Raw genomic sequence first — 21,395 nt, 5'->3', positions numbered from 1 at the left:
GTAAGAGAAGAAATACATTCGTACATTTTTTTTCGACGACACACGTTTAGAAAAGTTTTTTCCCAAACATTTCGCCCCCTTTCCCTTTATCGCCGCTTATCCCGTACCGACACGCACACGCACACACACACGTACACTTACTACAAACGTGGGAACAGGTGCGCACGTCTGGCGAAAAGAAAGGGAGAAAAGTAGAGGACAATTTGAGTTTTTGACGTTTAGCACTTTATTCCTCGAGCTACGATCATTCTTTTCACCTTCTTTCTTTCTTTCTTTTCTACGAGCTCGCATCCATCTTGAAACGATATCGAGAATTATCTTAATTAAAGTCCACCCTGTCAAAGGAAGGGGACAGGTGACACGACATCCATATTTATAAATATTCTTTTATTCCCACCATTTTCGGAGCGGAGCACACCTGCGCCAAACCGATCCAGACACGCGTTTGTACCGTTTCTCGGTCTCTAAATTCGTAACAGTGGTCCGAGAGATCGCTCTAAGGGACGGAAAGAGAAAGAGAGAGAGACGAGATCCGCATCTAACCGCACAAAGAGGAAAACCGTTAAGTCGGCGAATGGGTTAACGGTACCAACGATAGTCGCGTTATAACTGGGAATAAGAGGGGAGAGTCTCCTCTCTTCCTCTCTCTCCGTGTCGCGAAAGCGAAAGCCGAGACGTTGATTAATTAAAGGCAAAGCCGGATGCGGATCGCGCGACTCGATCATTGTCTAAAATCTATTGGCGGTTGGAAGACACCTACATCGCATCCGTGGGCAGCAAATTCACCGGTTGATCGATTGTTGCCTCGGCTTCGACGTGATCCCTAATCCCTTACGATGTATCGACAGCTAAGCGCGACTCCTCGCGCCCAATCCTTCCTCTTCGACGAGGTTAACCGAGGCGGGGTTCAAGCGAAGGTCGGAGGAATCAAGGTCGGATCACGATTTGGCACGATACACGATAGGGAAGGAGAGAATGTTAATCTCGACGATGTTCTTTCTCCCCTTCCTGCTGGGAAATCTTCATCGTTAGGATCTTAAGAAAGTTAATCTCGGTTAAATCTTTTACAGACGTATCGAGGGGAAAGAACGAAAGGAGGAGATCGTTCTCTTTCTGGGAGTGAAATAAATTAATTATGCCATATTATCGATACGCGGAACGAAGGTGATTTGAATCTTTAATATGGTTTTTTCAACCGGTCAATTAATAGCCTTCGATGGAATCTTCGCGCGAATTTCAATTTGGGATCCGAAAAGATTAAGCTCCGCTGTTAAGCGCAATCGTGTAATTTTCATCTTCATGTGGTGAAAAGAACGTACATGGATCCCTCGTACACCTGCAGCAATTGGGAATTTTCCCTGGAGAATCGGGATGGAGAACAATAATCCTGGACGTTATCGCAGAGAAATTTGCAGAGAGGAGGATTGTACGAGGATGATTGTTCAACCGGTTCGAAATTATTTTGAAAACTCTCGAAACCCAGGCTGATGTCACGAAACATCGATTTCGAGATAATTCGTGTTACACGCTCTGCAAAAATAAATCGAGATGGAGCAGAGGCGCATCTACGCGATTCCCTTATTTAACGAAAATAACCATTCGTTAAAATGGTCATTACATTCTTGTGTCGTTCAAACTTAGACTCTTAGATTTAGTTTTCTTATCTTTAATTGTCTCGGTTCAAAGATTTCTCTTCTTTGTTGGTTGAAAATTTTCCTCGCTCGTCTCTTTTCCTTCTTCCTTTATAGGCGACGCCAAACCAACGCCTCCCAATTAAAATTTCCACCACCAATGGAAAGAATCTTGACAATATCCTCTTTCGAGCACTCGCTTATTTACACGGGATATTAAACGTTAAATCGTTTTTTAAACGCGCAGAATTGTTTTCTAAGAGTGATTTTTTTTTTCACAGGCACGTGTGGAGAAAATACCGAAACAGGCGAGACAGTTCGAGTGGATTGCCCTGGTACAGGAGTGTATACTCTCGAGACAATACAGCCGAATCCTTGCATCATCGCCCCCACTCGGGAGGCACCACCGTTCAATCCGCCACGAGGATCCTCTCTGCCCAAGACGTGAGTACTTCAATATTACGCGTTGTCTCGCTTTCCGCCAATTTTTACTCATTAGGGGTGCAATTTTCGAGGGAGAGGGAGGGGGTGGTCAGGGTTTAGGTCAGTGAACACGTGGAGGGACGCGGGGTGTCCTTGACGAGGGGTTCGGAAATCGATCGACTCGACCGAGGTTCCATCGATCGATTCGGGTGGGCAGCCCAGCCCGATGCTAATTTCGACGTCGTTCGTCGAATAAATAAAACGGCGGCCCGTTTCTGAAAAATTGAACCACGTTCTCGAGCGTGGAAAACGGAATTCTCACGCCCCAGTTGCTCTCGGCCCGACCTTCCAACCATCCTCCATCCAGCCCGCATTTTTCTTCACCGAGATTTCATCGAGATAAAATCAGGTTTGCAGAAACAGCTTTCAGAGACAAATTTCAGAGGCGAGAACGTCCTCAGCAACGTCCGAGCGCAACGCTCGAAAGAACGATTCAAGATTTCGTTTCATCATACATTCCCTACTCGTTCGAAATTTGTTCGAAATTCGGCCGTGGCAATTTAAGAAATAATATTTATATACGTTATAAATGTTACAATCTTCGCCCAAACAGGCGTGGTCGAACAGCCCCTACGAGTTTCGTCGTTTCTAATCCAGCAATTTTTTTACTTTCGTAGCAGTGAATCAATTCGATCGACAGGAAAATCGTTGAAACAAAACGGAAGAAAAAAAAGAGATGGACGAATTGGCGCGACGCTTTGACAAATGCTCCAGCGCAGTGTGAAAATAACGAGAGTCAGAGCCAGATCATATCGCGAGTTTCGAGCCGAATGGAAGGAAAAAGGATAATCGTCTCTCTTTTTCTCTCTCCCTCTCCCCTCCGAATCAATTATTCGTGGAACGGACGTGGCACGTGCTACAACGCGGTGTACATTGTTTCTCCATTATCAACGCGGGCGCAGAGGAATCTTCTTCTTTTTTTTTTTTTATCCTCCTTTTTTTCGGATCCACGTTACGTTTACGTTGGATTTTCATCGAGAGCGAGATCTCATTTCTCGCTCCGGCTCCTTCGTCGATCATCAAACGAAAAATATCGTCGAGAGGGAGGGAACAAATTTTGAACGCGGCTTTGCCTGGAATCCCTTCCGGTTCCTGCCGGATCGGAGTCGGCCCGATTATGCTCCAAAGTTTTGCCACGGCCACGCAATTATCCCCAAGGTTTAGTTGCGGCATCTCTACGAAAACACTCGTGAGAGAGGAGAAAGCGAATTTTTTCTCTTTTTTTTTCTTTTTAGCTAAGAAACGAATCCTCTAAAATCCACTCTTCCTTCTTCCGCTCTTCCTTTCCGTTACGCGAGTGGTAATCCTCGATGAGAGATTTCGATGGATGCACAACGTTTTCCTTTCGTTTTTCCCGCTCGAATTTGGAAAACTCGGTTCTCAACTCGCTTTTCAAATCCAATGGAAAGTTCGCGCCCAACTCTCCGTTACAGCGGAGAGCTGCTTTTGTCCGTTTGTCCGTTTTTTCGATTGCTCGCACGCGTCCATTCCATTCCGTTTCGTCTTGTGTGTGCAGGGAGGGGGAGGAGAGGGAGTGTGTGTGGGATGGATCGATCCATTTCGAGGATGAAAGATCGTGTAAACGAAAATAAATGATATTTTCAACGTTTGTTTGATTCCGATTTTTTCTTTTTTTTTTTTCTTCGTTTCGGCAGATTCGAGAGAATATTCTTGGATGAAAACAAAAATTACATCTTCCCCTTTCTTCCAAAGTTAAAGCGTGATGCGCGAAAGGTGAAAAACATGATGTTTTTTTTGAAAAAGCAGATCGTTTCTTGAATCTTTCGCTCTCAGTTAAAATTAATTCTCGTTCTCCTCTTATTTTTCTCGGTTCACCAAATTCTGCGCGGCGCCACGTTAAAACACGTTTAATATTGAATCCGGCGTTTGGAACGAATTGAAAGTAATGAATTGAAAGTAAGCCGTTTAATTATAGACGTGTTACATGCGTCTTAAACCCTTCTAAATATAAAACTTCGAAAATTGCCTGCTCTATACTCGCGATATATTAAACGGGATTTTATTTCCCCGGGAAATAAAAATCGAAAAATTTCGGGAAAAAGTTTGAAACGATCGATCCATCTCCATCCACCAACGTCCATTACACAACTACTGCAACATACGATTCTCTTTACGATCTACCAAATGAAAAATATAAAAACTCCTCGTATAAGGCCATCACATTCCCGCATTTGCATCGATTAACATCGGCTTGGATCGATAAACTCGTGCTCGAAGTCGAGTCGAAAATATTACGAAAAATTACGTCGCGTAATGGAATGTGACACCATCATCGTCTATCCGTCCGTCGCAGCTCGAGACCCGTCTCGAAATAAGAACACTTGCTCCTATCGGACCATCGATCGAATATGCAAAAACGAAGCTCGATCGTAGAGTCGAAACTGTTATCCTTCATTCCGTGTGGACGCTGTCGGGTTTTTAACATGCTGCTTCGAGTCCGTACGGCACGATGTAGGTGAAATGACTGAGCGCGTTCGATCATCGACTCGATTCAATCATCCCTTCGCTCCTCATCGTTTCTCCTACGTCGCGTTTCGAAACGTTCAGAACAATTGGACATGATGGAAATTGAAAAATACTTTTAAATACTCGTGGATTTGTAAAAAAGTATTAATACACCTACGAAGTGTCGAGTTACGAAAGCGTTGACGGCGTTTAATTAGAACGTATAATAGAGAAGCGTTTATCGAGGTACACAATGACTCTTGAAATGTAACAACCTTTACACAAAAGCGCCACTGCACCAAGCAGGTTTCGTAAAAAATGAAATCTTCGCAATCTTTCAAACACTCTTTTAATCAGGAATGGTTTCATGGGGTTGAAACGTTTAAAGCTTTGAAAAAAAAAGAAAAGGAGAAAAAGGGCGATTCACGATATGATCTCTAATTTTAGCCTTCCACGTAACCACCCTCGCGTAACCGTACGTGAATACGGAGAAACGAATGCGAAAAAGAAAGCGGTTCGCCGTTGAAAGGATGGGGTGAGAAAGGGATAGGGATTATTTTATTTATTTATCTCTCGTAATTTTTATTTACGATTCACGCGCGAGTCACGACGAAGAATGTAAAATGTGACAAAGCGAGGGGAGGGGGCGGCGTGTAAAAAGAAAAAAAAGAAAAAAAGGGAAGAAGAAGAGAAAGAAAAACGGTCATTTCCGAACATCGCCATTAATTTTATCGACCGTTCGATGACACGGTGAACCAAGTGTGAGCGATCACACACGTATATAAAGCACGATCGTTGAAGTTGGGCTGAAAATACCGAGAGCGGCCGTTTCTGGCGGCAGTGACCTGATTTTAATTTCACGCGTGCCCGATGCCATGCAGTCACCGTGCTTAGAGAGATGAGCGCTTCATCCTTTCCCGTTGTTTTCGCCTCGTAACCAAAAGTTTAATCGCCGACCAGAATGTAAAAGGCCGATTCTTCGCTCTTTTTTACCCCCGCGAGTCAAAGACTTTTCCCGGCCTCTTCCTCTTTCATCGACCCTTTCGTTTCGAGAGATGTTTAAGACGTGTCAAGACTCGCCGCCGCGGTAAAAAAAACACCAACGTGATCCAACGTCACGCTTGTTTATCGAAATTATCGCACAGAGAGACGGGGATGAAACGGAAAGAGTTTCCCGAACTCTCGAACGGTCGACTTGCTTCGCTTTGACGGTCAACTGGGACTATGAACTATCCCCCTCGTGGCTATGCAATTTCTATAAACAGAGGATGGCCTAGAAAGGAAGGAGGCTAACGTTTAAAAAGAAGGTTGATGCAAGCGTTAGAAAAAAAAGGGAATCTAACGAGCCGCTATGCTAAAAAAAAAAAAAAAAGGCAGGACTTGGTTTTTCATTCGACTCGTATATACCTATACAGGACGTGGATGGACGTGCATTAGGTAGTCAAGGGGTCAAGGAAAAGAAAAAGAAAAACGTGTGTAGCACAGTGTGCCGCGAATGGGGCATAGGGCATAGTTTCAAGAGACAAGTTTTCTTTTCCTTTTTTTTTTTTTTCAACCACGTTGATACTCCTCTATCCCTCGTGTTGTCCGCTTTGAGCGGAACAACGGAAACGGTGCCGCGGGCTAAGCAAGGGAAAAGTAGAGGAAGGTGTCTTGGTGGCTGAAAGGTGTCTAATTTGAACGAGAGAGTTTTTCCAGAGAATAAAATTCGCCCGACAATGAACTCGGGGGGGAAAAGCGTATAAAAGCATTTCGAAATATCATCGATATTTTATCGATCTCGTCGACCATTTTATTTCATCGTCTCTCCTACATTAATTCTCGACGATCGATCGCAACGCCCCTCTTTCATCCCCGTTCGCCTACCTCACCTGTTAACGCTCGTTAAAATATAACTCTCCGGGTGAAATATCTCGGATCACGCGTGGAAACGAGGTCGAATTGACGAGTTGGAAAAACCAGGAGGAGAGAAAGACGTGTATCCGTCCCAATACCCTTACCAAACGAAACGAAACGAAACGAAACCTTTTGAAAAGACGCGGGCTCTCCTGATTTTTACGGTGGACCGCAAAAGTTCAGCACTTTGTCCGCCCCCTTTGCCACCGTTTCTCCGCCCAACGGGGACCGGCTGCATTCGATGCATTTTTCTGAGTCGAAAAAAATCTGTTCGCGCCGATATTTGTTCCTGCTGGTGTTGTTCTCGCTGAACGACGGTCGAAATTTGGAGGAGGAGGGAAGGAAGAGAGGGAGAAAGAAAGGAAGGAAGGAAGGTGGATTTAGGATAAACCGCATCGCCCTCTCCCCTCCTTAGAAAATATTATCGTGGCTCGAATTGCACGAGCATTGCCTGGTGCATCTCGAACGAGTCGGCGAATAAAACGAGGCTGCGACCGCAAAAGTCCGTAACGAGCGGCATTCAAGAATGGCGGAACGACGCTTTCGCACAAAGTATATCGCGCGCGACCCACGTTGATCCACAGAAACACGGACAATGCATGCCAGATGACGGTGCGCACTCACCTCGCCTTCCTCTCCTCCCCTTTTTTTCTCCTCTCTTCTCTCTCTCTCTCTTTCTCTCGAGTGCTCGAGTTACTAAGTAGCCAGCTTGTGCCGTCATTATCCGAGCCGACCTTTTTGTAATTCGAGGCCGAACCTTATGCCCCGGAGGGAGCATTGTTGCACGCAATAATTTTTCGAAATCAACGTCCGGGAATCACATCCGGAATCCGTGCTATCCCATTCCTATTCCATCTCGAATCGCTCGTATTATCGATTTTGTTTATTTATTTCCCCGTCCGTTTCTTTATCCTATAGGATCGATCGTTCCGTTATCCGACTCCCCCCCCAATCGTAGGAACAATTAGAATCGGCCCCATAATCCGAGTCAATTTACCACGTTTAGCGATCGCAATCACCGGGAGAAACTCGAGGCTATGAATAGTTATCGATGCAACCGCGATCTCTCTCTCCTTGCTGGATACATGCACCGGATTTACAGTCCACGGTGCACTGATTTCTCCAATGTGTCAGTTGGTCGGAAGCGGTTACGGTATCTCCTCGTCTGGCACGTACGGCTCAGGCTCTCTTGCATTCGATTTGCATGCAGCAGATTCAAGCCTCGATGCTTAACCGGAATCGATTACCCGATACACCCATTTAAGGGCAGATTTCTACGTCTAGTCCTCCTCATCTTCTCACTGTTCGGCGACGAATTTTTCCTACCTTCGGAAAATCTTGTTTCCGAAATCGACTCTCCAAGGAGGAGGAGAGAATCAATTATATTTTTACAAGTAGGCTCGCATCGAGGATAATCGAGTATATATATATATACTCTTTTCCCTTTTTATGAAAAGTATTACAGGGATTTTAGAAATCGTTTCTTTAAAGGATCATCGGGAGAAATTTATACTCGCGTTACCTCGTAATCTCTAGACCCTCTAACTTTTTCGAGATAACGGAGGAGATCATTTTAGGACAATTTGTCTAGCTAAATGTGCCACAGTATATGTATCTCGGTTAAAGGCTGTTAAAGTTGCGTTTGATAGTTTAATCATAACCAGACCTGTCTCTCGTTTTTCCTCGTTTCGACCCAGTTTAACCTCCCCTCTCCTTGAAACATAAATTCGCAATTTCGGCCGCGCAAAAGCCTCTCCCCCTTCTCTTCCCCCTAAAGGAAGATTAAAGATACCTATCCGCAGCGCGTTAGACGTGTTGCAGATACTGCACGTTTTTTTTTCGAAGCGACGCGAGAGCATTTTAGCCGATGCAGCAGTTTCGCCTCTATTTTTCATCCTGTGTACTCCTCGTATTTGCCGGTGCTAGTGCCTTACCTCTGTCCATATTTCAGCCGATAAAGGATAATACAGTGGACTCTGTGGAGCGGTGGCGAGCCTGTCTTAGCTCTCACACGGTATCTTTCATCTATACTCGATTCTTTTTCCTTTTTCTTTCATAAGCACGACCCTTGCGCTCGCATCATCCCCTCGGCTTCTTCACTTCTTCCCCACTCACTCATCCACCGTATCGATCTATGATCACGATCACTGCTCAGTGCCAACTTTTTCAATTGTTCGCGCACACAACAACAAGGAGAGAAATCTCTTTTTCCTTCTTCACGTATCACTTCTCGAATGCCAAATTCGAAATTCACTCGCACGAGCACTCGCGATGTTCGTGAGACGACGTTTCTTCAACCCCACCCAGCCAAAGGCGCGATTGCCGAGATTTCGGGGCGCGGCACGCGATAAAAGATTAAATCTCGGCCGCTGCGCGGACTCAGAGGCGGAACAGAGACTTGAGTCGTGGCGGAACTGCACTTTAATCTCTTCATGCGAGTGACGAGGGAGGGCACCGATTCTTCGCCGATCTCGCGGGTAGAGGAGAATTCGAGATTCCAAGAACTTGGCAGGAAAACTTTGTCCCAGAGCGCAAACGTGTACAGAGAGAGAGAAAGAGAGAAAGAGAGGGAGAGAATTTCGAAACGTCGTGAAGTTTCGGACGGAACCGATGACGATCGACGTGACGATCACTCGAATGGACTCGAAGGGAAAAAGGCTTTGCAGAGAGAACAGGGATATTCTCCAGTTCACGAGGGGAAGTGGAGACGCGCGCTAGCCGACTTCGCCGCCTCCGACGGCCGATGCACCTTGGAACAAGCGAGATACGTGCGCGACATACGCGCGAGCGGCACACGTGCGAGTTATGTTAACAATCCGCGATCCAATTTTCGTACGTGCTGTACGATGGCTGGCACGCCATCCAGGGTTTAAGCGGTTTAACGGGCCTGGCCCGTGTCATAACGCGGCCACCTGTCTAAATGCGATTGCGGATCGCGCGGTGAACCCCGCCACACCCCGATTCAATAATTTTACGATCCGTCCGTGTTTGTTTTCCGAAGCCTGCCGCCCGTATTTCCGAGCTTTATCGTAAGGGAGGAGGAGGAGGAGGAGGAGGTACGTCGGGATGTCCGGGCAAGGAGACGGAAAACGGCAGCGCGAACGAATCGAGCGAGGAGCGCGAGATAATTCGCGAAGAGAGGCTTTCTTTTTGGAAGCATTGGAAAGGAAAAAAGGGTGAGGGGAGGGTGGAAGGATGGAGGAAGGGATGGAAGAGCGAGGAAATTCTTCTCGTCCAAAGACAAACGGGGCCGATTTCTGCGATGGTCTGGTGGTAGCCTGCTCGATGGGCGAGGACATTGGGATCGGGGAATTGGATCACGTAATAAATTACCCGTCGATCGGCCGAGTCCACCCCTCCCCTTCAATCTCCCCTCGAAAATTATAATACGAAAGGCGATAAATCACACAGAATTCGTTAAAAACGATTTCCACCGCGCACGTATTTCCACCGGTAAATCTTGCTGCGAACTTGGACTGGAAATCTAATAAATTCACGCGGTATTGAGCTGGGAAAGGAGACGGAGGGGGAAAAAAATAATATCTCCCCCCCGGACGGAGGAAATATTTTCGGCGGTTTAATCGTTGCTGTAAATCGTCGAGGATGGCCACCAGAGTCGCGCACTTCATCATCGAAAACACAATTCCTTTCGTTACTCTCTCTCTCTCTCTCCCTCGCCCCGGGACTCATTCTTTCCGGGACGATAAGTCGGCAAAGATCGATGGCGGAGATACGGAAAAATTCAATTTCCTTGCTGATTCGATCATAAGGGGGGATGGCGAGCCTCCTCGGTGGCGTTTCCAGGAGGTGAGCAACGGTGCGTGCCCAATTCCAAGAGAGATGATAATCGAATTTCTATCTCGAGATCCATCCGTACGTGGTGGCACATGGAGGATCACCCGAGGTGGTGGATCCCCCGAGTCGACGAGTTTTCATCAGGTGTTTAACCGGTGATGGTGTATCGATGGTGTTCGATTGTAGGGACGATCGTCCGCGAGAATTGCAGCGGCGTTGGACCGTGGCACACCATCCAGGGGAGGGATGCAAATTTTCCGACTTGGTGGCACTTGAGAATCGAGCTCGACCGAATTCTTGCGATATTCGATTCGATCGAACCCGCTTTCTCTCTCTCTCTCTCCCTCTCTCCCTCTCCCTCTCTTTCTTTCTTTCTCTCTATCTCGTCTCTCTCGACTCTTTTCCCTCATTAGATTTTTACGAAGTCGAAGAGCGTTTTGCGTCGTTCGTTTTCCCGACGGCGATGGAAAATGGTCGAGTATCGCGCGAAATATCATGTTTCACGGGATAATCGGCGAATTGGAAAACGTCCTTCCTTCCGTCGAAACCGGCCGGCCTCGGGGCCTCGGCACACCACTTTCACCGTGGAAAATCCATTTCCCCCGATCGAATTTTCCAACGCGATCCTCCCGGCCACTTCGGCCCAACTATTTTCCAGTAATAGTAAGCGCGAGGCTTGTCTATGTCTGCCGCTAGTTGCTCGCGTAGTACTCGAGGGTGGGGGGTACCGCGCGCCTTCTTAAAGCTTTGCGGTTTTTTCAAAAGCGGCGCGCCGTCCCCACCACCGCCGACCGGCCCCCCCACCACCGGACGTTGCACTCCGTCCCTCGTTCGAGTTGCATTCTCTCCCTCTCGCTTCCTCCCCGCCGCCTTCATTTGCGTCGCTATTCGCCCGTCTCTCTTCATCTCCTCTTATCTCGCTCCGCTTCCCTCTCCCTCTCTCTCTCTCCACACTCTGACTCTCTCTCCTCTCTCTCGCCCCCCCGCCACTCCTCTCCGCCGCTCCTCCATGCCTCTAGCTCTTTTTCCGACACGATCGCCTGCATCGGCCTGCCTTGCCAGCTCCGCCAGCCTGGCTATGCAGCCTCGACGCATGCACCGAACACGCACGCAACGAATTCGAATTTTTACCCGAGCGAAGAAATCTCTCGCCTTTTCCCCCGATATCCCCCGAATCGAATTTCCCGTCCTCGCATCGAGACCGAGGCCGGGAACCGTCCGTATTTCGGCGGAAATATATTACGGCGTCCGGTTCGTTATTGCCGCACGTGTTTCGCGAGGAATCGCGCGATCCACGATATTTTTACGAGCATGAATAATTTATGCTCTAGCTGCGGAGATGTCGCAACAGTTGGCGATCGGTTTACTCGGCCCCCCCTCGGCTTTGCACCGCTTTTGTATCACCGATTACCCAACCTGATATACCGATACGTGTATATATATATATATATGTATATATATAGTGCGAAATGGACTCGAGTTAAACTCGAAAACGACGGAACCATTTTCCTTTCTTTTTCCGGAATTTTCGAATTTTCGAACGGCAAGTTGGAAAGCTCCCCTCCTTTCCCCCGACCCCTCCCTGCCATCCGTCGTAATTTTCCGCGAAATTTCGTTGGAGAAGTTGCGTTCGCCTTAGGGAAGCGGCTCGGGTACAGTTCGAGTAACTGTTAAGATAAATAAGGGTAATTATTTCCGCTACCAGGTACACGCTTCCGTGGACTCGGAGTCACGCGAACAAGCGAAAAACACGAGACCGGAGTCGAGGCTGTTCCCTCGTCCAAACGCACGATTCCACAGCGCGAAATTATTCTCGCCGAAATTAATCTCGATTAATCGACCGAGGTCTGCATTAATCCGCGCGGAGTGAAAACCGGAACAATGCACGTTTCCTTCGGGGGGAAACAACGCGATCGAGCTTTTTTTTGCACAGTTGCTGCGTGCCAACGGGTCAATTTTTCTCGAAGCTCGGAGGGAGGGGGAGTGGGGAAATTGCCTGGATCCAGACGAGTTTCGACCTTCCTCCCTTTTCCTTCATTTTTCCAAGCGACGACGATATCGAAACGACACGACGTCGAAAACTTCCCCGGTTAATTCTCGTCCGCAAGATCCAAGAACTCGCCGATTCGGGAGAGATAAAATCCTGCCACGGTATAAAATAAGCGGATGGGCCGCCTCTCCCCCTTCTCTCTCTCTCTCTCTCTCTCTCATTCTCCCTCTCTCCCTTCCTCCCTCTTCCTCCGCCGAGATGCACTTGGCTGCAAGCGGGGAGAACTAGCTGGACGCGGCGCTAATGCGCCTGCTAACCTTACTTTCGCATTGCTAGACTCAATTCATGCCAAGGCTGACTGGGTGCGTTGCCCTCCATTGCCCCTATACTGCCGTCATTGGTGGCCCCCTCTCGCCCGCCCCCTCCCCCCGGGAGCCCTGGCAGTCGCCGTCGCCCGATGCCACGCCGCCCACCGACAGTTTCTTGCCCCCTTCGACCCCCTCCACCCCCTTCCCTCGGCCAGCCCCTGCTAGGCGACTCGGTCTTCGGCTGCAACGGCTGCAACGCCTGCAACTCGCCGGCTCCAGCCTCTCCGTCTTCTTCCTTCGGTTTTCGGCTTCGCCTTCCACCACCACAACCGCCACCACCACCACCACTACCACTACTACTACTACTGCTACTACTACTACTACTACAACTACTACTACTACTACTACTACTATTACGAGCGGCTACCTCTCCACCGTTGTTGCCTCGAGCCGCGACTCTTCCAATCGCCTTAGACCTTAATCGGCTGCTTACGACCTAAGTGTCCTAATTTCTCTTCCCTCCGTCTCGAGAGTTGCTCGAACCGAGCGCTCTCTTTCTTCTTTTCTCTCTCTTCCCCCTCCCCCCTCGTCTCTCTCTCTCTCTCTCTCGGCTCTCAAACTCCTGTTGGTCGTTACTCGCCGTATTTCGCGTTTCGACGTTGCTCGAAAAATATTTGGCTGGCAGATAGCCGTCTCGCGAGGGGGAGGGAGGGAGAGGATGTGGAAGGGCGAAGAGGTAGGCGATTGATAGGCGAACCACCGTTTCCTCCCGGGGAAGGAGGACGGAAATAGAATTCGGTGGAACTTGGTTTTTTTTCGGATCGAAACGCGGCAAATTCTATTTCCGTTTTCGTGTTTTGTCAAAAGTTGCGCACGCAACTCTTGTTATTCGCTGTCGTCGCTCTCGCGGGATTCTCGCGGATCGACTCTCCTCGCCTCGCGGAGGGGGAACAACAATAGGCGTCGCTCGTATGTAAAAAATTTTTATACGTCCGGTCCTACTTTTGTTCCAACAACAAAAGCAGGGGGCAGGGGACTTCCTCCTTTCCGCGAGAACCGCAAGAAGGGAGAGCGGATGACCGTCCGAGTTTAAGGATGGAAAAGAAAATTTTCCGCGTTGAAACCCGGCGTCGTCTCCTTATCCGGAGGCCGACACCTCGCGGATCAGCGTATTTGATCTTTGATAAGAGCCGAGCGCGTCGCGTAACTACTATTTCGAGCGAGATTTACGAACGGCGTGCAACTATTTCGACTCGACTCGACGCCCGCCGCCGCCTATTATTAAAATCCTCGAGCACGGTATAAACACCCCCCCAAAAATAAAACCGTAACGGAATCGTCGAAGTGCACGGAGCGGAGTCACGAAAATTTCGACGAGGATCTTTTTTTCCCCTCCTCAGGAAGGAGGGAGATCGATCGATTCCACGAGACGAAGTGGCGATCGGTTTTTCGATTTTTTCGCCCGTTTTTTTCGCCACGGGAGCTAGAAATTCCGGGTGGATGAATAAAGGAGGGGAGAGGGGAGCGATCGCTGTCAGAAGAAGCACGGCCGTGTATTTGCATTAGCTACGAGCACGTCGTCGAACGCAACGCTTATTTATAACTTTTTCATCCGGCGAGTTCTCTTATCTGGCGCCTTGCCATCGCTGCTCTCCCTCTTCCCCCCCTCTTTCTCCCTCTCTCTCTCTCTCTCTCTTCATAGCCGTTCGTTCTCTCGTTGCAACTGCACAGCACGTTGATCGCGGTGGCGACTCGCGTTCCTGGCCCATCGAGACGTTATTTTGCTTCGATAGACGCCGCGTTTTCGAGCGGAACGAACGCAAACAAAATATTCGAGAGGGCACGCGTTGTTGGAGGTCTCTCGAAATCCATCGAGGGGGGTATTTTATATCCTTGTATAAGTAGTTTTTCTTTCCCCCCTCCCCCCTCTCCCTCCTTCCTTGGGTAGTTTTGCCGTGCCGAGTTGCAAAAAACCGAGAGAAGAAGAGTTCCGGCTACGAGGCAGAGATCCAAAGGGGAGGAGGGACGAGGAAGGAGAGAAAGAGAGATAGATGCCCGTCGATCGTGGCTAATCGATTTTCGCGCTGTAACGAACCGATTGGTATCAGCTGGCTCGATAAACTCGACAAAGCGTGACAGGAGATCAGGCAAAGGCCACGACGTGTGACGCATCGTGCAATTTATGTTCCGCGCAAGGCGCATCGAGGCACGGTGTTTATCGCGATGGTTAAACGTAACGTTACGTAACGAATTCTTCTCTGAATTCGACCGCCGATCGATAATATAAAATAATCCCGATAAGCGTATTTTAAGCAGTTTATAGATAAAGCGAGGGAGAGAGAGAGAGAGAGAGAGAGAGAGCGTCACAATACACGAAAGAAACGGTCAGGTCGATGCACGAGCTCGGAGGATACAGCCTCGCGATCGCTCGTCCTTCTCCAAGAGATTGTGGAACGCAAGGTACACAAGGTAGCAAATTGGCGCTTGCTGCTCTCTTTCGAAACGGTTGCAACCCGTTCCCCGTTCCGTACACCTGTTTACACGGGTGCAACGCGCTCCCGCGTTGATATCGAAAGGATTCAACGTGGCGAATTCACCGATATTCCAATTTCTCTCTCTCTCTCTCGAAATCATTCGCAACGCCTGGGCGGGATTGGAATTTTTCGTCGGCTCGCTTGTAATTTTTGTTAAAATATACGCGACACACTTATTGTCGCGTATTTGTCAGGACGAAAGTCGTTATGCCGGGCGGCCTTGCATCTTTCAAGGCACGCGCTTATGCACGAAACGGTGGTCGTGAATCACGTGGAAAGTTATGCGGGCCCGGTCAAAATTCTACACACTTTGCCCATTGTTCCCGGTTGGAGCCGGGATTTAATTAAAATACATTCTATGCAAGTGTGTTACGATATTAAATACATCGGTCATCGGCGAACTTTCGAACGGCGAAGAAAGCGTGTGTCGAGAAAAAGCGTCCACTTCTGTATCTTCGCCCTTCGTCCACACCCATCTCCCCCCCTTCTCGATCCCTAGATCTCCTCTCCGTTCCCAATATCATAGCCGAGCCTCGATTCCCAATCCTTCGATTCCCCGTCCCGAAGTGGAAACCGATAAGTGCATCTGGCCGAGCTCTTTGTTCCTCCCCCTCCCGATACACCCGAAAATTTCATTTCAATCCCGAAACATAGAGTCGGGATATACGTAACTCGATATCCATCCGACCCTCTCCTCGAGTTCGCCATCGTGCCCTCCTATCTATGCGCTGATAAAAATATCGCGTAAAAAAGGAGAGAGAAAAAAGGAAAGAGAAACGTTTCGTGACGAAACGTCTCGACGTTGGATGCCTCGATTCGTTCCAAAATTGGGCTCTCAGAATTCGATCTCGCCGCTCGTGTTTTATCCATCGGAGAGAAAGAGTTAAAAAGAGAGAAACAGAGAGAGAAAGAGGAAAGAAGTTTGGAAGACGGAAAGGAATCGCGCGATCCTCCAAGTTGGTCGATTCGACTGTCCATTCGTCTGTACATCTGTCCATCCGTATGTCCGGCCGACCACCCGTCCGTTGGTCGGCTCGTCCGGTCCACTCGCGCTCGCCTCGTCCGTGGGGTGGCTGACCTAACAGAAGGGGTCGTTGCACTTGGTTGGGCCCGCTTTCATCCCCTCTCCGCGTCCCCGGAGTCTTCTGGTCAGCCTCGCGGACCTCTAACCGCTCTTCTTCTCCTTTTCCTTCGTTTCCTTCTCTCTCTCTCTCTCTTACTCATCCTCCGTCTCTCCTCCACTCCTCGCTTTTGCTTCTTCTTCCTCCTTCTCCTCCTCTCCCTCTCCTCCTCCTCCTCTTCTTCTTCTTCTTCTTCTTCTTCTTCGGCCCGTTCTTCCTTCGCTGCCCGTTTCTTCCTCCTCGGCTCTTCTTCTGCCGGTTCGCCGCTTCTTTTTCCGATCCCCCTCCCTTCTCTATCCCCGCGTACGTGCGCGCCGGCCAAACCTACTCAACCCCCGAACGCGGCCGGGTCCAAAAGAAATTATAGTTATTTACCGTCGGCTCTTTCGGATAGTCGGTTATTTCGCGGTAGTTGTTCCCTCTCGTGTAGGCATACGATACTCGGGGGAAACGGGAGACAACTTCTTTGCCCGGGTGCCAGCAGCACCCGGACGAGAGCCACGAGAAGGAGGACGACGACGACGACGACGACGACGACGATGGCTCAAGCCGTGAAAGAGAGGGACGATAGGAGGGGAGGATAGGCGAAAGGAGGGGAGAGAGAGGACGGGGCTGGTGATGTTGCCGCAACCGATGTCCAGGATTGTCCTTTTTCCCCCTCTCTCCTCTTCCTTTTCTTCCCTTTGACAGGGGATTCGCGATAAGTATCGTATACGATTCGCCTATCTGCTCGCGCGATCTCCGGGAAATTACGATTCTCCCTCCCCCCTATTCTTCTCTCTTTCTTCTTCTCTGGTCGGGGAGAATCGAAAAACAGCGAATTACCACCGAGCGAATTCGGCGTCGTAGCGCAATTGTTGCGGCCGGATTGAAAAAAAAGTTGGAAACGGTCGCCACCTTAATGTCTGGTCGCAACTGCGCGATTGGGCAAGAAAGGGGAACGAATCGCGGAGATGGATGAGGAGGGAGAGAAGGAGGGAAGGCGAGATGCAACCGACTTCTACTAGGCTCGGCTCGGTTCCTTCGAAACGGCGTTGTTTCGTGATCCTCTCCGTGGATTGGACGGGCTCCGTGGACGGAGTCAATGCCTTCTCTCTCTCTCTCTCTCTCTCCCCCTCTCTCGGGGAGGGAAAAGTAAAAAGGGGGCCCGAGGAAATCACGCTGTTTCGACGCTGGATCCACGAAGCGTGCATGACGGAAATGCAGCAGCGGTAGCACGAAACCTGGAGCCGAGACAAAAAGTTCTTCTCCCCGCAGAAGAGAGAGAGAGAGGGAGGGAGGGAGAGAAAGGAGGAAGCGCATAGAATGAAAACGAGAGAGGAAAGAAGAAATCTTCTTCTTCTTCTTCTTCTTCTTCTTCTTCTTGCTTCGAACGGAGGGGGAGAGGTGAATATCTGGAGGGGAGAGCCTCGAGGAGAAGGGGGACGAAACGAAGAGGAGAGAGAGAGAGAGAGAATGAATTTTGGCCGAGTATGCGCGCACGTTCACACTCGTTCGAGGCTAGAGGTATCCGATCGTGATTATACCCCTCCCCGATTTTATTGCGGCATCGGCCCACTCTCTTCCCCCCTCATTTCGTTGCACGCGCGACTTCTTCGCGAATCCTCGCGTGCAACGGAAGACGAGAAACGGAAACCGAGCAACGAATTTGTCCGGATCTGCGAAATATTGGAATGGATCGTATCCCATCCACGATATTTCTCGCCTCTCGTATTTTATTTCGCCTGTACAGGTGCACAGGTATCCGGAAACTGTTCGGGGAAGTGTTGGGAAAGCATGGAGGGAGAGGCGTTGGTGGACGTGGAAATGGCCGAATGGTATAATAAATTCTTTCTGTAGGCGGAAAATGGGAGACGGGCGTTATCGATTCGCCATAGCATACGTTCGGCGTGTGTGAACGGGGCACGTGAACTATCCGCGCGCTCAGATTTAGGTTTTTAGAGCGGAATGGCGCAGTCTGGTTATCGGGTGACGTAGCACCCACCGAGAGATAAGACACTCCGCTTGTTTGCCATGCGCTCGCGAACCGTTCCAGACTATGATAGAGATTAACTTATCTCGACTACGAAGCCACAAGCGAGTCTCTGTCCACTCGCCCCAGTACTATGTCAATATTATTTCAATGACCGGCGTCGTGCAAACAACGAAACCGGACGGAGAGCGGTTCGAAACTGCGGACTGTTATTTCGTCGCGACTAGTAATCTTACGGAATACATCGAAAAGTAATCGATAAAATGATCTCTTTTCCCTGGAACGATTCCAATTCTTTCCTTCTCCGAGAAGGAACAGAATGTTCGAAGAAAAGAAGGAAAGAAAAAAAAGAGGGGAAAAATCATCGATCGGAATTATTAGAAGAGATCGAATTCGCTCTCGTTCTCACCCGTGGTTAGAAACTCCAACCACGCCCCTTCAAAATCGGTTTTATTTCGGCCGCGCTAGAGTCGAGAGCGGATTAGGCAGAAATGAATCGGAGCCATTTGCATGCGCGCCATTTGGAATGCGAAACGGGGGCCCCCTCGTTCGCAGGTATCGTTCGAAAGGATCGTCGAAATTTATTTTATCGCGTACACACGAGGGAGGAGGAGAAGGGATGAAATAATTTGTCCCGGTAAAAAATGGCAGGGATAGAGGGAAAAGCGAGATAGGCCGATAATAGGCCGGCCAATCGGAGTCGCTTCGTTCAAACTGGTGCTCGCGACTCTTCAAACGGCCGCGTCCGCGTTCCTTTACGTCGTGAAACTTAAATTATTAATGCCGGTTGCTTTGGGCGCTCATGCAACATTTATAGGAGGCGGTGGTTCGAGAAAACACTGGGGACGACGACGACGACGACGACTACGATGACTACGAGGACGACGACGACGACGACAACAACGAGAGATTCGCCGATTCGCCACGGGCGAATTCGCTTGACCTTTATAATAAAAACGGCCCGAAAATAAATCTAGTAGCGGATTCAGCGAGCGCCGCTCATTATATTTAGTTTGTGACGATTGTTCTCTCTGTCTTATTTTCTTTTTTCTTCTTTCTCTTGCTTCCTTCCCTTCTCTCTTTCTCGACGGAGCGGAAGGTTCTTTCTAACTTCTTTCTCTTTCTTCTCTCGCGCGAGAATCAATCTCTTCTAAGTCTAATTTATCGCGCGTCGGGCGTGATCGGAGCCGTTTCGTTTCTGGCCGATGTACACGGATACGTCCGATACCGGTATTATTCCTCTCGAGAGGAAGATTGGTTAGAAATCAATCGAGCTCGAGCTGGTAGTTTAGTAATACAGTTTCGAGAACACTCGATGAATATCAATCTCTGCGTTGAACATTTACGAGTACCGCTCATCGCGTGCGACGCGTGTCAAGGCGATGTAGTGTTCTTCAACGAGAGAATTATTTCACGCGAGAGAATTATACTCGACGAGATGTTTTCGAAAGAGTACGCGCGAACAGATTTCGATCCCTGTCAGGAACAAACTTTTGTTTAATCGACATCCCTTCCTCCTTTTCTCCTTTTCCTTTCTTCTTTTCTCTTTTTTTATCTATCTCCGACCCCTCCGTGTAATCGAAGAAACGGCGTTATAACAACTCACAGCGCGCTCTCATCTTTTGCGTGTCGCGTCGCGTGGAGATCGTGTGTCCAAGCGAATCCAAGCAACCTCCTCGAGTGTTAATTACGTTAATCGGAATCGCTGTTCCTTCTTCGTTTCCCATGACGAGTATCACGCATCCTCCCCTCTTCCTCCCCTTGCATCCCTCGTTCGGGATTTTTCGTTAAAGCGACGATTTTCGTCGTTTCTTTCTCCTTCTTCGAAATGGAAAAAGGGAAAAGAGAAGAAAAAACGTGGAAAGAAGGAGTTGGGGGGAGAGGAGGGGAAAAAAGCGAGCGTTAGTATCGGGAATTACAAGCTTACCGTCGACGTTTAATTAAACCTCTCTCTGGTGGCGTGGCGGGCAATGTTTGAAAATTTAATTTAAAAACTCATTTCGATGCAGCGACGAGACTCTGACACAGCGATTCTCAGATTCAACGCATCCACGCCCCTCCCCTCCTCTATTCCTCTATTTTTCATCCAACTTCCGCGTAAATATCCCCGAGCGATATCCCTCTTCTTAGTCTCAAGAAATTCCCTCTCTCTCTCTCTCTCTCTTAACGCGTCTTAACAATTATTATCCGTATCCTTGTTTCTCTTCGCCGATCGAACGGCGAAAAAAAAACAAACCTGGCCTGGCGTTAATTTCGAAGCGCGAGCGATAAATAAAGCGAGAAAGAAAAGAAAAGAAAAGAAGAATAGAAGAGAAATCTTGACTCGACGAGGGGAGTCAAGGGGAAACAAACACCCGAGTTATTACGATTAAAAAAGTTTTTACTCTCCTGCTCCGACAAGAAGAAGAAGAAGAAGAAAGTCGAAAGAGGAGCGACGTTACTAAGAAAGACGTCAAAAGACGATTGGACGATATTCGAGGGATTAACAAGGGGTTTCCCCTTTAACGGAAATCGGAGATTCCTCCCCCCAGTCTTACCTGGGTCGAGTTAGGATTATAATAGCGCGGACGGCGCAAAGGCATGGCGGCCGAGCGAGGGGTATCGCGGCGGGCCATCTTTTGGACGGTCTTTGTCTCGGTGACCTCTCCAACGCAGATTGCTTTTGGGTATTATACGAGAGAGACGTGATACTACCTCACCACTATTCCTATATATATATATATATCTGGTGTGCGTGTGTGTGTGTGTGTGTACTAACGGTATACACGGCGCACCGTGTACTCTCGCATAACGGGTGACTGGTTTACACCGAGCCGGCAACAGGGAGTCCGAACACGCTTCTCTCCTATCCGTACAAACGTTTCTACTAACCTCGAGGGAGCAAAAATCGAGATTTGATACATTGCTAAAAAAAGATTCGGCGGTTAAGCCGAGAATCCTCCTTGACAATTCTGGTATGAGGTCATGGCTTAATTATTCATTCGGCCGCTCGCTTCGCCATATTTTATCGACCAAGAATCTCTCTTTCTCTCTCTCTCTCTCTCTGTCACTCGCTCGCTCGCTATTTTTTATTTCAACGTTTGGAAATTTAGAAGAGAAGCTAGAGTTTCCACGGAAGGATAACAGGATACGTGGGATAGACGGTGTTTGTTCTCGGCCGACGAGTTTTTCGGAATGAGCCAATGTTTCGTCGTTGTTG

General features: G+C 48.8%; 1 protein-coding gene and 1 long non-coding RNA gene across 3 annotated transcripts in view; one reads left to right on the top strand and one right to left on the bottom strand.

Annotated features, from left to right (window-relative positions):
• The window catches only part of LOC133667155 (uncharacterized), a 30,810-nt gene extending 19,812 nt beyond the window's left edge, over nt 1–10,998 (bottom strand). Inside the window, exons 1-2 of the long non-coding RNA XR_009832347.1 lie at nt 8,411–10,998; nt 7,101–7,832 (exon numbers count right to left, since the gene is read on the bottom strand). This is a non-coding gene — a long non-coding RNA (uncharacterized LOC133667155). The remainder of the gene's footprint in view (nt 1–7,100; nt 7,833–8,410) is intronic.
• Nucleotides 1–21,395, top strand: part of LOC114576750 (uncharacterized) — a 58,358-nt gene that overhangs the window by 15,434 nt on the left and 21,529 nt on the right. For both annotated transcript variants that reach the window (XM_062083603.1, XM_028667223.2), the window contains exon 4: nt 1,913–2,075. In XM_062083603.1, the coding sequence (XP_061939587.1) occupies nt 1,913–2,075 (163 nt within the window). The remainder of the gene's footprint in view (nt 1–1,912; nt 2,076–21,395) is intronic.

Source organism: Apis cerana, linkage group LG13, assembly GCF_029169275.1.
Source record: "Apis cerana isolate GH-2021 linkage group LG13, AcerK_1.0, whole genome shotgun sequence".
NCBI lineage: Eukaryota > Metazoa > Arthropoda > Insecta > Hymenoptera > Apidae > Apis > Apis cerana.
Note: the sequence above shows the minus strand (reverse complement) of the source record. Positions and strands in the feature narration are given on the sequence as shown.